The 16,408-nt window shown below is 35.1% G+C and overlaps 1 protein-coding gene across 4 annotated transcripts in view; it reads right to left on the bottom strand.

Annotated features, from left to right (window-relative positions):
• Positions 1 to 16,408, bottom strand: part of LRBA (LPS responsive beige-like anchor protein) — a 414,027-nt gene that overhangs the window by 120,084 nt on the left and 277,535 nt on the right. For all 4 annotated transcript variants that reach the window (XM_074588815.1, XM_074588817.1, XM_074588816.1 and 1 more), the window contains 4 exons: positions 14,110 to 14,227; positions 12,500 to 12,602; positions 10,491 to 10,606; positions 8,113 to 8,225 (listed from right to left, as the gene is read on the bottom strand). In XM_074588815.1, coding sequence (XP_074444916.1) covers positions 8,113 to 8,225; positions 10,491 to 10,606; positions 12,500 to 12,602; positions 14,110 to 14,227 — 450 coding nt within the window. The remainder of the gene's footprint in view (positions 1 to 8,112; positions 8,226 to 10,490; positions 10,607 to 12,499; positions 12,603 to 14,109; positions 14,228 to 16,408) is intronic.

Raw genomic sequence — 16,408 nt, 5'->3', positions numbered from 1 at the left:
CTAACACTAGGTCTATATAAGACAATCAGAACTAAAACCATAATCCCTTCAGCTTGTATAACAGCACTGGACTTCAAGCTAAAAGCTGATACAAACTTGCATCTTCTGCAGATTAAACACTGTCAGGGCATACAAAATATACATTATTGTGTATCATGTGTAAGCACCAAGTCCAACAAAAAGAGCAGCAGCAGGCTAGAGAGGTGCACTTGGGAAAGTATAAAGAGTTTTTTACTGTGATCTGTACTACTTCACAGAACTATTGCAATCGGATTATATCAATCCTGAATATAAATAGTCAGCTAAGAGCCCATCAATGTATATTTTTTCACACATGCTTCGCTCCTATCTAAGGTGAATTCATCCATCATTTTATTACCTATTTCATAAGGTCTCCTGATTAGTCAACCATCATCTTCAATACCATCGACAGATTAGTGCTGTCAGAAAATTTTATCAGCTCCCTTTTCATCTTCTTTTTCAAATTACCCTATATGCTCAACAGTATAAAGTATAGAAAAGATCTTTGGAATGCCTGTGACTACCCCGCTTTGGAAACTAACCTTGTGTTTCTGATATTGGGGCAGTTTCAAGTGATTGGCTGGATATTATATGTAAATTATTTTTTCTTAGTCTCATACCGTCTTCGCCTAGTGATCTTTTTCTATTGAATTCCTTCATTTGATCCACACTTTCATCTGCTGATATTTGAGTTTGAGACAGATCATCTGATGTGTCCAACAAAGTAAAGCCACAGTCTGAGAATGACCTTAAACTCCTTCTTACACAAAGATAATCATTATTATTATTTTACCATGCTCTCATTTTCTCTGAGCACTATTTTTATACTTGGATTGTCCTTTGACCCCAACAGGCTTCCTGCTCCTAGGAGTTTGATCAACTTAGTTTTAGAAAGCTCCAGTTAGGTGAGATAAATCCCATCCTCATTTCCAGTACGAGTGCAATTTTCAACTTAGCCACCATCATGCCTGTTCAGAAATCTGAATTACACAGATGTGTGCTGTAGCAGCTCATAAGCTGCTGGAGTTCAAATGTATGAATATAAAAAGAAACAGAGACTGTATCAAGAGAATAACATTCATTTTACATTAGGAAGACAGAAAACACACACTTAAAATATCTATGGCCCAAGACATGTGTGTGAAATTACTTTATTTTGATTGCTAGTACATTTTATGACCAGACATGCGCCCCATGGTTTCTTGTGATCATTTAAAAGGTCATGAACCTCCCTCAGTTCATTTCCAATTAGAAGATGACATATGTTCAGAGCAACTCAAATTGAAACAAGAGCAGGATGGACAATAACATCAGATACAAAGTAAGAATAGCATTTTGAACATTCACTGTTAATTCTGACTTTTTTTTTTTCTTGTCTTTGAGTATTTCTGCATTCCAAACAATACTCCTCCTGGAGGCAGGGGAAGATTAAGATTATTAGGCTCATTACCACAATGATTCTTATTGATCCTGTAAACTTGGCTTTTGCTCTAATACCTAAATAATAAAAAAAAAAAGATTGCTTGAAAAGAACTAAGTGATCCTAGAAACTGCTCTTGCATCTGAAGTGCAAAGAGCATGCTTCTTGTGACTTCAAAAAATAAACCTCTGGTGGGAAAAGAAGAGAACAGAGAAGTGAATGTAAGAATGGTCGCAAGATGCGCTCTATCATCCACTTATATGTTCTTTAGAGAAGACGGTTTGACACAGAGAATATCCAACTAATGACAAGGAAAAAAAGACAAAGATATAAAAGGATGGTTATATCACTGTAATAGAACAATGGAAATTCCCAGAATATTTTAAAAATTCTATCTAGACTAAAAGCAGGATTTTCTGATAAATCATCTCAGAGATATATTTGGGTGAAGTTTCAGTCTCAGCAGGTCTCTATAAGAGTTGTGGAGGAAAAGGCAGCTAAATATGCATGGAAATCACATGTTTATTCTGAAAAAGGTCCTGGGATAGATGCTGCATGAAGCTCAAGCCAACACAGCAGCACAAAAATCTCTGTCTTTGAAAGTGAAACAAGTGGGTATCAAGCAGAGATTGATACTAAAATCCAACAGAGCATAGAATTGTTTCAGACACAGCATTTTAGTGTCTCTAAGGATCATATCTAAGTCGGTCTTGAAAATCCAATAACTACTTAATTTAAATAAGCAAGTATTGCCCGTGACTATGTTCTGGCTTTTCAACGGAACCGCTCGAACTTGGCTGGGGGGGGGGGGGGGGGGGGGGGGGGAGGGAACGATCCTGTCCATGGTCCTGAACCACCCAAGCCCAGGCTGGCAGACGGGAGGACTCTCTCCGGGCGCGTACCTGACCATGGTGCTGCAAAAACAAGCTTGGGACCTGGAAAACAGAGACTGTAGCCGATCGGTCACAGACCCATGGGACCATTTGCAGCTTTGTCTCCTAATTTTGGCAAATGTGCTAAAGGAAATGATATAACAGATCGACGCACTGCCAGAGCAATTTTATCACTCACAAAAGCCACTGACAGAATGTGTCTAAGCATTCCTGGCATTTGAGACTCACAAAATCACTTCCCCCTCATTTAGAAAAACTGACGTTCTTAAACCAAAACTTTTTATGGCAATAAAATAGTCTACTCAGCACTTTAGTTGGTACAATTTGTAATTCCACAGTACATGTTCTAGTCCAAACAAAGTCCATAATAGTCCTAAAATTATAGCACTGTCCTGGGATGTGAACAAGAGAACTTCAAGCTCTTGCACAGCTTTCTTCAAAGAGGGACTTGACTTTTGAGTTCTCATATCACAAGCAAGGACCCCAATCACAATTACAATTACTTCCCCTCCCATCCGTTTTTAGCTGCCTCTCTTTATATTCAGAGGACAGATTGGGAAGAAAGGGTCTTTGCTCTCTCAGCTAGATTTTGCTTTTTTATGGTTTCCTCAGTGGTATCTACATATGCATCCCTAAAAATCAAGGTACTGCTCAGAATATTGCCTCCTGTTTGAACGCTTCCTTTGTCCTAAAAGCTGCTTTTAACATGATTATTTCTAATGTTCAGATCTGTCCATCCCTTTGCACAAACCAGGTGTGGAGATCAAATGTACGTCTACAGCAAGGTGATAAACCAGTTTCCATAATAATTTCTCTCAAGTGTTCCCTATTCTGCATATAATTTTAGAGGAGTGTCCCTCTCCTTGAAGAAGCAAGTTGCGTTTAACAAAGAAAGCGTGATAACGTTATCTGACAATGAGGAGAATCTGATAAATATACTTTATACTAAAAATATCAAAATCCATAACAGACTAACAAATGAATAATGAAAAACATGCCTTCTTTTCAGATATCACTGCTTCAGGCTGACTGCAGAAGGGGACTAGTCTTGATATCTTTACCACTGTTTCTTGAGATGATCCAAAATTCTAGAAAATATACTGGATCTTTTCTTAACTGCCAGGGATTCTAATAGAAAGTTTGAAATATTTTATTTCCTGTACTGTCTTGTTTTAAGCAGGGATTAACGTGAACTGCCCTGAAAGGAAAAATATTTGTACCTTCCTTTCGAGTTTACCCTGTCTGGCTTTGCAATGCTTTTTAATTAAGTGATACCTTTTGTCAGACGACAAGTTTACTGCCTGAAATTCCAGTGACAAGGTAACCAGGGCAGATGCTGAGCCCAGCAGTGTGAAGCACCATAGGTTTCAGTGCCTAAATTCCAGATGTAATTGCCTATCAAAGTAAGTCATCACCACTGCACCCACTATTGTTAGTTCTCACACTGTTCCTCTCATCTTCTTTTAGTGTCCAATTTCGGAACATGCTTTATGCTTAGAAGGACACTTCTGGTGGGTTTATCAGTTTTAACCGGTAGTAACCTGCATTGATTTTGTGTTGGAGCATGAGCTGAATAAAGTATAATTTTCATCTCCTACATGAAAAGCACTGCTTCACAGAATGCCTGTACAAGTTTTAATGCCTCTCTAAACAAAAAGATTTTTTTTTAAAAATTGCAAAAGTATAACAGGTGCACATCAAAAGATTTGTTACTTTCTTTCTCTTTGCCAAGGTGTAACAAGAGATAACTAAGCAAATGTCATGCCCATCCCACTCTGTTTCCTCGCAGGGGAAAATGCAGCACAAGTTGTATGTTCAGTGAATTTGTGCTCCTGAAATGGGCACCCTGCAACAGAATTCAGGCTGGCACACTGAAGAACAGTCAAAGTGACATTTACATTAGAACAACAAAACTAGTCTAATTTGTCATAGTAAAAAAATCTATTATTTCTCTTCCGTCAAAGTGTATTTGATATCAGTGGCTCCCACATACCAATTAAACACTTCACTTCACTGAAGGTGAGTGCCATTTGTTGCTTTTGTACACTTGACTGGAAAAGAAGTCATTACATACGTAACAGCCACTATAAAATTGATGATGATTTAGCAAATATTGCATGAAAATGATAAAAATGAGAATAAAAATATTATTATGTACACACGTAGCTATAGTGAAGACAAAAGAAGATTTAAGAATGGCATAATTTTCTTCTAGTAGTGTCAGTTTATGATTTTACAGAAATTTTGTGCCTTATGGAAGAAAAATTATCAACAGCTACTTGATACAGCGAGATTTTGTAACAAACTTTTGAGAGTATAAAATCATGCTTTGGTATTTCAGTATTTTCCATGTATTTTTACTTCTATTTTTTTTTCTTATCCAAGTCCAGAAACACAATGCAATTTATTGCTTCCACTGAATAAAGAAAAAGAAAAAAATGTGCTCTTGAATAGTATAAGTAATGCAGAAAATGGGACACGTTCTGGTGGGAAACTGTGTCTGTTGTATAAATAAAATAGATGCAGCTATAAATATAATATGTAATACTCATTCCAAACCATAGTTACCTTTTAAGAAATAAACACTCCAGTCAAAGCAGGGTAACAGATTGGCAGTGCACTCCTGGCATTTGTCAGGAGCATTCGTCAGGCTGACAGTAATATTAACCACAATCCATTTCAGTTGCTTTGGTTTATCATTGTGTGACTGATGTTCAAAACAATGCCATAAGAAGCTGCTTAAATAAAGTGTTGGTTTAACCTATACACTGCAGTTGTTTAAATCTGTACTAACTGTGGACTTCTAGCTAATATATTAACAAAACCCTTATTCATATTTGACACTTTAAAATACCTAACCTTAACTAGCATTTTCTTAAAAAAATAATAAAAAAAAAACCAAAACCAAAACCTTCCATTTAAATTTTCATAGGTACCAAAAAGAGTAAAAATATTGACCTGACATCCTTTCTGCTAGACCAAAATAAAAGTTTTCTTTTTCTTTACTCAGTGGGAGCACTAAATTGTGATACATTTCCGGACGTGGATAAGGAAAAGAAATAAAGTAAAGGACTGTTAAAAGTTAAATGAAATATCTTTAAATATTTTTAAAACCTTTAGTAGTACAAAAACATAGACATGCTACAATACATAATTAGCACTAATTTTGAAGCACTACCCCCAAAATAACAGTACTACAATGAAAATATCACAATATACATGACATTCAAACATTTTCATAGCTGAATATTAACAGGGTTTTTCAGATGTTTGCCATTAATTCATCATCTGACACAAAGTTTAACACCTAAACTACGTAGAGTTGATACTGCTAGAAATGCCTAAACAGTAGCCAAAACTCGAACTGCTGTATCTGAGACAGGTATGGCATAAAGACTTTCATTGTGTATGTGGGAAGGGAAGGACTGGCATTCATCCAGAACAGCAGGTACATTTTCAGAGATCAAGACACACTGTCTGATGAACTGCATGTAACGGAACGTAAGGGAAATATATTTTAAATATACATATATATATAAAAATATTCACTATTCCCTAACAACAGGGGCAATTCTCTGCCGATCACCTGTTGAAGATTAAAAGCTCCCGAGAATATCACGTTACAGGCTTAAATAATATTAATGAAACTCCTTCTACACATAATACAGTATGACTGACATCTAATATTGTAATAATTATTTCCCGTATTAAGGTCATAGTTTTCAAACATATGATTGAGAAGGTTAAGTATACATATAGACAAAACCTAAGTAATGTCCACTTGGTAATATTCCTAAGTAATGTCCTCTCTCAGCAATAGCAATGGAAAGATTCCCTCAGAACTTAGTAATCCTCAAAGACTACTTTCATGAACAGAGAAATCCATATAACCAGTCACTGTTAATAAAGAAACGCATAGAAAAAGAGTGGGTTTGCTATCCAATTTCTTAATGGAGGCAAGATTGGTACCTAACCTAAAATGAGGAAAAATTGCTCTACGCTGCACTTAGTTGCAGTGGTGGAGGAAGAAAGACTAGGACTATAGCGCTGATTGAACTGACTAGTTTACAAATTAAAATACAACTAAAAGGAGATGCCGCAGAAGTATAGCAGCTGGAGAATCCTTTTTTTTTTTGTCTTGAATTATTTTAGCAATGACATGATATATGCAGAAGTGTCGTTTAACAAAAGTTAATGGAAAATGAGGTTGCAAAAATCATGTCATAATCAAGACCGTTATTAATGACTAATACATTTAATTTATGTACTAATTCAAGCTATACAGAGATGATGTTACTCATAAGTTTCCATTTTCACGTAAGCGTAATTCACAAGTGTAGTCTAGGTTGGTGATAGGTATTTTTAGTTGTAAACTACCTTCAGATATTTTTTGGCCTGGAGATTATTAAGAAAGCCTTTATTAAATTCCACAACCAGAAATTATTTTAAAATATTATTTAGCTTTGAAAGATTTGTTAAAATATAAAATATGTGTAGGTTTACCAATGAATATGGATTTGTGTCAGTCAGATATTCTGAGAAAGCACAGAGTTCATGACTTATTCAAATTAAATAACAATATTAGAAAATGCTACAATGACAGTACTTCAGTATATCTCTGCTTTGGACTTAAAAATGTTATTTTTATTCGTACATACATATACACAAAAGGTATGGTATAGTCTTCAAATATATATACATATAAGTATATATACATATCCATATATATATATGCATGTATATTTGATGACTATACAGTACCTTTTTTAAGGTTAAAAACCGAAATCTGTTGTAAAAAAAAAATTACTTTTCTGGAGATTTTCACAGACCTATGTTTAGCTTAATCCATTGCAAATTGAAAGCAAGAACTTTTAAAAGCCACCTTACTTCTTTGGGGTTTTTCAATTTGTATGGAAGACTTTCGTAAAAAACCAAGCTGTAATTAGAATATTTTCTTTACCTTTTCCATAAATTAACTATTGCTCCATGTGCCAATCATTTCCCATAATAGCCAGCTTTAAGAAAAAGATCCTGTTTGATGATCAGTGCACCTAGTCTTTGTAAAGAAAATGAGAGATGCTTCTATGTTGTAAAATGAAATATTCCTCTCTTGGAAAAGATTGAAAGAAAATAATCGCATTCTATAAAGCTTAAACAGGATGTATAACATTGCCTCTGCATGTATTTGCTTGGGCAAAAATCTTAGAAAAACAAGGCTACTCTGACAGAAAGGAGTTGTTTGGAAAACATTGTTAAAAACTAACAATGTTTACCTGACAAATGACAACAGTATTACTTGAGTGTACCTGAAGGGGATACACAGAGGAAATGAAAAAATAAAGTTTCTACTTACAGGAATAAGGGCAATGATTTAAGAGTACTTAAAACATAATGGTATTGCAGGCTTTGCTACTAAAAAAGCACAATTCTCATCAGAAAAAGAGAAAATTATTTGGCTAATTTTTAATCTTTAGCAGCCTCAGCATTCCTAACTTCATTAAAATTTGAAATTAAATGTGGCACATAAGCTCCAACTAAGAGCACCTTCCAGTAACAGTTATTAAATTGATACAATCAGAAGTATTTTTCTGAATTCAGAATCAACGATGCATTTTTCCACAATTTGATCCCTATTATCAGTGTGTGCATATAGAAATGAAACACTGTTAATGGTTGTGCATTTAACAACGTACCAAACGCAGTAGAAAACATTAACAAGACTCAAAGCTACTGTGATAAATGCTGGAGAGAAAAAAAGGTGTATCTAATGACCAATACCTTTGACAAATCCCTGAAGTTGCTAGGAAGTGTGAGGTCCAACTCCTCTGATTCATAGTTGGTGATAACCCAAGGGAAGACAGGGTACTGATTTAAATCATTGTAAGTTCGACCTGACAAACAACAACAAAAAAACCCTGGCGTGAGTTAATAGAGTTATATTTAACTAAAATACCAACTTCTAAAGATACAACAATATAACTTTACCAGCTCTTCAAAAGAACTGTAATTTATTTCAGATCCTGTATCATTACAATATTCTACTTTGCTTTAGTGAAAAGGAAAATGAAAAAGTTCACAAATTGCTGGTATTTATTTTAAAACATTGCAGCCCATTTCACTTTAATTGTAAACTCTTTTGCAGTAAGAGTGACAGTTAAATCCATTCATTTTCTATGCATTTCCCCTTTCCTTGTTTACGTCAGGTTGTCTTCTGTTTCTTTATGGTGAAACACTTCAAAAAATGGAGAGGCAAAGACTTTTTGTTGAAGCTAAAAATCAAAGCAATATTTTTACATACCGTATGAAATTAAATATGGGAAAACAGGATGAAGCTGCTTAGGATTTTAGATTGAGAAATTATGTAAGTAAAAACCATTTAATCTAGACAATTCACTTTGAGGGGAATTCTTCTTTAACCACTGACCAATTACGGATACGCCAACATTTACCAGAGCAGAAAATCTGTTCTGGTTTCAGGATCACACGTGCACCTTCATGCATCTCTAAGATGGAAATAATATCCTTCTTCCAGTAAAACCAAAATATTCAATTAGAATAATCACATACCATACATACACATACACCACATACCCTGGTTTATAATTTTAAAATGCATAATTTTTACACGGATCCTGTCTCTTTTTTTTGACGTTGTTGCAGAAGCTCATTCATTCGCATCACCTCCAATAGGTATGTTCTCAGATTTTGTCTAGCCTGGTATTAAAAGTCTCAAAGGCCAGGTTTTTACTTCTTCCCCAAAAATGTTACTTCACAACCCAATCTATCAGGTTGTCAGAAAACACTTTCTGAAACTCCAGCTAAGTTCTTCTTTTTCCAGTTTTCTTGTACCATTCAGTATTTTTCCATCCTGGTTTGCAGAATTTTTAAATGGCATAATCAGATCCCTTCTTTTCCTTATCAGTTGGTTATGTTGCACATTATCTCTTCAGGATTAAGGCTACTTACATGACACTGTGATATCTATCTTTATTTGTTTCAAATTGATAGTCATCATGACAATGTTTTAACTCCCCATCATGGGTGAGTAAACTTTCCATTTTTCCATAATGTTATCTTTTTGTTCCTTTTAACCTCAAATACCAAGTAGGTAAGGATTCACTTTATTATTTCAGTAATACATTAAAGCTGAAAAGGATCATTCACTAGAGCCACAGAAAACAGTGTCATGATCTTCCCTCATTCCACTTTGGCAGTAAAGGCGCAAGCAGATCTACCCCAACTTTTACAAAATCTGCCAGCATCCTGGCATCTCTGACTTAATGACTGATTACAGAAACTAGCAAAACTGACCATTTGTATAAAACGTAATTAGTGTGAGCAAAGGCATTTGTTACATCAACCCTGGTAGCAAGAGTCAAGTCTGAAAGGGAATTAACAGACCTTTCAACACTGTCAATACCATAGAAAAGAGCTGAAAATTGAAAAATTTTCTAAGTTGCTCTGAGAACAAAATATGTTGGAAAATAAAAGAGAAGTCCTGAGACCTAACAATTAGCCTCCATTTACTAAACTGAGGTCACGTTGGTTAATGATGGGTTAAATGAAATATAGCTCAGCATTTACAGAATGAGGGGTCAGGACAACCATACAGGGGTATGAATTAGGATTTGGGAACGGGTGGTGTCCTGGCACAGCACCGCTGGTGATCCTGGCACAAGACTCTTTTCCGAGGACAACCATACATCTTGTAACAGTCATGTTTATTGGCTCCAGCTCCCCAGCTGAGACTTCCCAGAGGGTTTCAGCCCTACAGAGAACTTGTTGCATCAGCCGTATTTAGGGAGGATAGTACTTATGAATATTAAAACTTAGAATACTAAGGGATAAAGAAGTTACTATTTCCGAGCCTCTCCTAAACAGTAGACAGTCCACGTAGATCGTGTCCTCCCACAACAGTCATGATGTTTTGACCTTAGAGATGTATTTCAAGTGCAGTTCAGTACAGCATTATGAATTGTGTGCCTCTCTATTACATAAACATTAAAATAATTATGAATAAAGTACATTTAGGAGGATTTTTTGAAGTTGTTCTTCAGGAGAAAATTGTACATAGAAAAAGCTATCTATTAAAATGGCAAAATCTAGCAGTGCCCCCATTAACTCCTTTTCTGAGTCATTATAGTAATTTTTGTTACCTGCTATAGTGTTTAGAAACATCAGGTATTCAAAGTTGGAAATTTCCCGGTGTTGCCATCGCTGGGTCATATTGGAAGCTTTGAAAATCTGTCGTGGACTAGCCAAAGAAATGCGTCTGAAAAAAAAAAAATCGGAAAAAATAAAGAGAAAACCTGGTGGGTCTTTCTTTCTACCTATCTGAATTTTAGTTGCAGTTGTACATATTCTTTTTACTAGTTCTATGCTAGATTTCTCTGGAGATCAAATTGCTGTTTTGGATACTTGAAGTTTTATAATCTAATAAGAACAAAGACTTAAAACATCTGACAGCTGGATATGTCAAGATTTGAGAGCTTTCAAACAGAAACCTTTACAGCTGTGCAAATTCAGCTGTTCCATGAAGGCTTGATGTATTACAGAAATATGTTACCAGTGATTTAGAGAGATGGCAGACCATTAAATAAGAAAATTACACAACTTTTAGAATTTCACATAAGAATAAAGCCATGTTTTAGGAGAGGTTTTTAAATCCCTCAAGAACAAAGGAAAACAATGATAAGATGATAGAACTTCATTATGAAGTCCATCCTCTTGAGATTTAAATTCTGGGCAGCGTTGGGGAGGTAGTCATAAATAACTCAATTAAACTTTTAGAATTTGATGCCAGATTTCTTAATGTTTGTGAAAGATGACTACAGAGTCATTCCTTGGAGTGATAAATCAAGCAGAGAACTTATCATAAAATTCCCAAGACTGTTTTGTTCGTACTAAAAACATCTGTAAATACCAGAACCACATCACTTAGGGGTAAAAAAAAAATTAGATATTGCTTTAGTTAACAAATCTTTACAGGTATTACTAAACAACTGAAGAAAACAGTTACAGTAACTAAATATTTTTTATTTTAATAAACTGCGTTATATTGTAAACAAATTTATCAGTACAAATGGATGTGAAATTTTGAACAAATATGTTCTATACTTTCATGTATATTTTAAAAAATTCACACAAAATTTGCTGCTGTAAATAGAAATGCTTACATTCTAACAGAGTGGCCATAACTGCAATTCAAGAAAGTTTTTTCTGGACTTGATTAAAAAAAAAGGTAAACTACAAAACACAACAAAAAACATCCCCAACTATTTTAATGCCATTTCTGCACACAGAAATCTTTAAAAAATAAAAATTTAAACAACAATCAAGATACTCCTTAAGGGTTACTGCTTCTTTGAAAAATTTAGAAATTACTCTACTTAAAAATAGTTTATAATTCGTTAAAATACAAGAGGTAACCAATCCAACTAAAGATGAGATAATGAGGTATACCTCAAAAATGTCTACTTCCATCAGCCTCGGTGCACGTTAAACTGTGCTGCTGTGTTTCATCCAGAGCATACCTGGTAATCAAGCCCTAATCTTCTGCTAAAAAAGAGGTAGCAGACTGAATCATATTCTTCAGTTTCAGGATCCAAACACACATTGTAATGCCAATTTCTCACTATGTAAAATTTGCACAATGTCGTCCAGAGCTAAAAGACACCATACCAATCTTTCATATGCTATTCAGCTTATATTGTTCCACACATCACTATAATATTCTTCTGATGAGGAACTATCATTTTCATCTATGTTTAAATACTACAGAGGATTCAAGGATGTTACAGTCAAGATAATATAATTGAACGCTGCCATAAAAGCTAATCAGTCCTACAACCAGTCTTAAATCAGTCTTAAATTTTAGTGATGTGGCAAGCATAAAGAAACCTATTTTCCTTAAGCAGGGTAAGTGACTGAGTCTCACTGCCAAAAAGAAGCTTTCTTCCCTATAACAGACAAACCACACAAAAAATCTTAAATCCAAAAGTTTTGATTATACGAACACATTGCAAATAGCATGCAGAAGTGACAAAATGAGGAAGTGCATGTTTTGTAAACCAGCAGGTGTAAATGCTTCAAACCACATAGGCTGGTTTGATGAAAAAAGAACTCTTAGAACCGACAGATGAAATTAAGTCAAATTGTAAAATACCTGGTCTGGGGTAGTCCAAAGATAGAACCAATACCGACCCGAGGCAGACAGTTAACCACTTTCTTTACTGTTGCTTGGTCAGGAAAGTTGAACATGACACCCACTGTGAACACAAGAGTTGAAACAGGCCATGATTTTACACCTTTTATTTAAGGCTTTCTAGCCCAATAAAATTTAACACTAGGCTTAGGTGTTGAACAGGTAAAAGATTAGACATGTTTCCTTCAGGTTACTATAGGTGTATTTTTTTATGATTTCCAGAACTGCTTTTATTCACCACTAAGAGGAATTTCAACAGAAGTTGTCACTGTTACAAATCTTACAAGATATACATTTATTTTCCTTTCTGAATAGCAGTTAAACCTATATGCTCAGATTGACCGCCTAGAACTGATTAAAAGCAAGTTTATATATTAATTGGATCACACATTTACTAGTTTACTTTCTAGGTATTTTCAAGAAATATTCTTCAAAATATTATCTTCATATTTTGTTTGAAACATTCAATGACACTTATGAAATAGCAACCTAAAAATCTAAATAACCATCTAATTACAGTATCACCAGTGGACATCTATGACTTCACAGAGTACAACTACAAGCTCCAAAACAGGAAAGCGTTTATGATTAATTGGTCTGGTTGGACAATATGCACTTCAGATATGCGCAACAATGCTCTGTGAGATATACTTACCAGCCACGTTCAAAATTAGAGACCATTTTAAGCTTAGGCAAAACCTTTTTGACTGGAATACTAACTGCATAAAGTATCTTATCCTATGACACGTTTACTAATTTCAGGACAACAATGTTTTTTATCGCTACCAAAACAATGTTTTGCATTTTAAAAGTGTCATCTTAAGACCCGTTTCATTTGGTGTCTTTGTATAGCTTTCAAAAATTTTTTTTCATAATTTCGTTATTAGTATAAACACACTAAAAGCACCCCCCAAAGAATCTTAGTTTAAACTGCAAAGACATCATATAACCTGGTTTAAAATGAAATTTAAGAGGAAAAAATAGCAGAAGAAATTTCTCCAAGTCTCAACGTGCTATATTTTGAGTGACTTGTTACAGTATGTATGTGTATCTGAAAAAGGCACTGAAGAAAGGGGAGTGTAAAAAAAAAGGTTCATAAACAAGGTAAATTCACATTTATTTCTTAGAGTTGCACTAGGGTCTAACTGAAAGAAATTATTAATAGAAATAAAGCATGAAGGTATACCAATCACTAGTCTAATCCGGTAGTGAAGTTCTTTCATTACGTTGCTCTTGGTGTGTATAACTAACAACTACTTACTCTCCAAAGGGACAAAAAACCCCTTCATGCATAACAGATCAGAGGGAGGCATGCCTTAAGCAAGAATTTCCAGAGAATGCCAAATAAATGTGGATATAAATGAAAGTGCGACATTGCTAATTTCCAGTTTTCATTGAAGAAAAAAAAGGAGAAACTGTTACAAAAATATACTAATTTAAATATTGAGACACTTAATCCAAGCCCTTCTGCTACCTACACAAATCCATACCAAAAAAGACATAACTGAACAGCCAAACAGAATGCGCATGTCCCCAAATCAACGCTTGCCATTCCTCTAAACTCACTTTACCTCTATTTGCCATGAATATCTCCAGTGCTGTATTTTGCAAAAGATAACGTCGAGAAAAGATAGATCGAATCTCTGAAAAGAGCCATTTTCCATGGAGTCCTTCTGTATATGCCAGAATCTAGAAGAAAGAGAAAGAGAGAGAATGTTTTAAATATGTTGTCAATATAGGTAATATCTTGTAAAAGAGAAACTGTTTGACCCCCAAACACGGATTCTACCCTTACCTGCAAAACCTGCATCAAAGTTAAAATATGCTCAAACTTCAAATTGTGCTATGAATCTATAATGGATTTTTTGAAGTCCTAAATTCAACTACTCATGTCAAGGATTTTAAAAATTTGCTTGTATTTTTTCCTTTAAAGACAATTGCTTATTTTCCATTCATATTAATTCCATTTCAGAAACATTACGAAATGTTTGGCACTTCAGCAAAGCATATAAACATATTCTGAAATGTATTCCTAGTGCCATTAGATATATCTGCACTTGTTTTAGCATTGTAATAACAGGCCTGTAACAAATAAGCAAGAAAAAAATGTCTTTAAAGAAAAAAATGTTCCTTACGTTTATCGTTAAGGCAACATTCATTAATTCTGGAACTATAAAGGTTGGCTGTATAAGAGGTTAAGTATCATTTTGTCAGCTAAGGTTAAACACAAACCTGCAAATGAACTCAGCATAATCTCTCTATGGAGTAAGCGGTTGTCAAAGTAACTTGTTACAATTCCTGTCATCCCATCTGACAGACACAGATGCTTAGTCTGCCTTCACAATTCAAACTAATCCCATTTTCAGTCCTCAGCCACTTTGTTTCTTTGTTGCTTCGCTTTTTCCTTTTCATTTCAAAGCTTAATTATGTAAGTGTTAAGGGACAGCGAGACTGGAAACTTCTCTCCCTCAGATTAACAAACCATAAGAGCAAAGGAAAATCTGAGATTTGTCAATTTTAGCAAACACAACAGAAATCCATCATAGAAAAAGAGATTCAGATATAATCCTAGTTAAACATCACTCTTACTACAATTTCACTTGAGCAATATATCACGTATAAAAAAGTGGAATTCAAGCCTTTAACATAACAAAGACTGTTAATGAACCCAATCATTTGTTTATAGATTTTTAACAAAGGAGGATTTTGCCTCACGTGTAGCATATATTCACGAATAACCTGCACTTTTGTAGCACAGACAGCAGAAGCATCATTACAAAAGCACTACACGATACAATACAAAATACTGTACCACCTTTGTGAATTCAAAGCAAACAAGACTGGCAAACCAAAAGCAGAGAGCACAGAAAATCAGAACGTACTAAGCAAATCATCTCCCACACCTTCTTGCTTTTCACTTAATCCCTCATCTTCCTCTCAATACAAGTGCCACAGACAACTTCTCCCCCAACACACACAGAGAAAGAAAAAAATGAATAATTATTCCAATACAACATTTTAGAAATGCGACAAAAGGACCAGAGATCGTCAATGGTTGCTAATCATTTCTGGAACTGGGGAACTAACAGACTCGGGCCGTGCTGACGCTTTCCATACCACATCCATAACCCATCCACACTAATTGGCAGATTTGTATAATTCTATGGTGCTATTCAGAACCGCCACGGTTGGCTTTTGTCACATGCATATAAATATCCTTTAAAGAGCACAACATCAAAAGAGATGAAAGGAGACAAAGTTGCAGTACTTGTGTACAAAAATCTCTTAGTGCTTTTGCTGGTATTCATCACCTTACGATCTTTAAGTTGGAGCTTATAATTTCAATTGATTAGTTTTTGAGACAGGCAGGAATGTGATGACCTCTGCTTTTCTGTGGTAACAATTAGAACACAACAGCCTGCTTGTCACTATCAGTCTGTGCGTTCTAAATTCAAACACTTATTACACCGATACTGTGAGTAAAATCAGCAAGTTAAATAACTAAGTATTACTTTTACCCTGTGGGGCAAGCATTTTTTGTGACAGTGGAAACCCTGCACATGGTCAAAAGCTTGCTGCACACAACACCCTTCAAAACTGGAAGGAAAAGCACCGACTTGAAAACAGCAGAGGTGGTTTGCGTTGTGCACCTTGTACAGCCATAATAAGGTTGTTGAATTCAGTATAACAGGATTTACAGCAGAAACTGGAACTGCACTGCAGAAACGCTACTGGTCACCACTACAACAATTCTTTAAACCACTCATTAACAGAAGTTATCAGGAGTGGGAAGCAGCTGAGGCCTAGCTGAGCAAGGCCCTCATTTCGAGTTGGAATAGTGTCTGCCTGGTCTGCAGCTTCACTTCAAAG

This window comes from Larus michahellis, chromosome 5 (genome assembly GCF_964199755.1).
Source record: "Larus michahellis chromosome 5, bLarMic1.1, whole genome shotgun sequence".
Lineage (NCBI taxonomy): Eukaryota > Metazoa > Chordata > Aves > Charadriiformes > Laridae > Larus > Larus michahellis.
The sequence above is the reverse complement of the archived record's forward strand: the minus strand, read 5'-3'. Positions and strand labels throughout refer to the sequence as shown.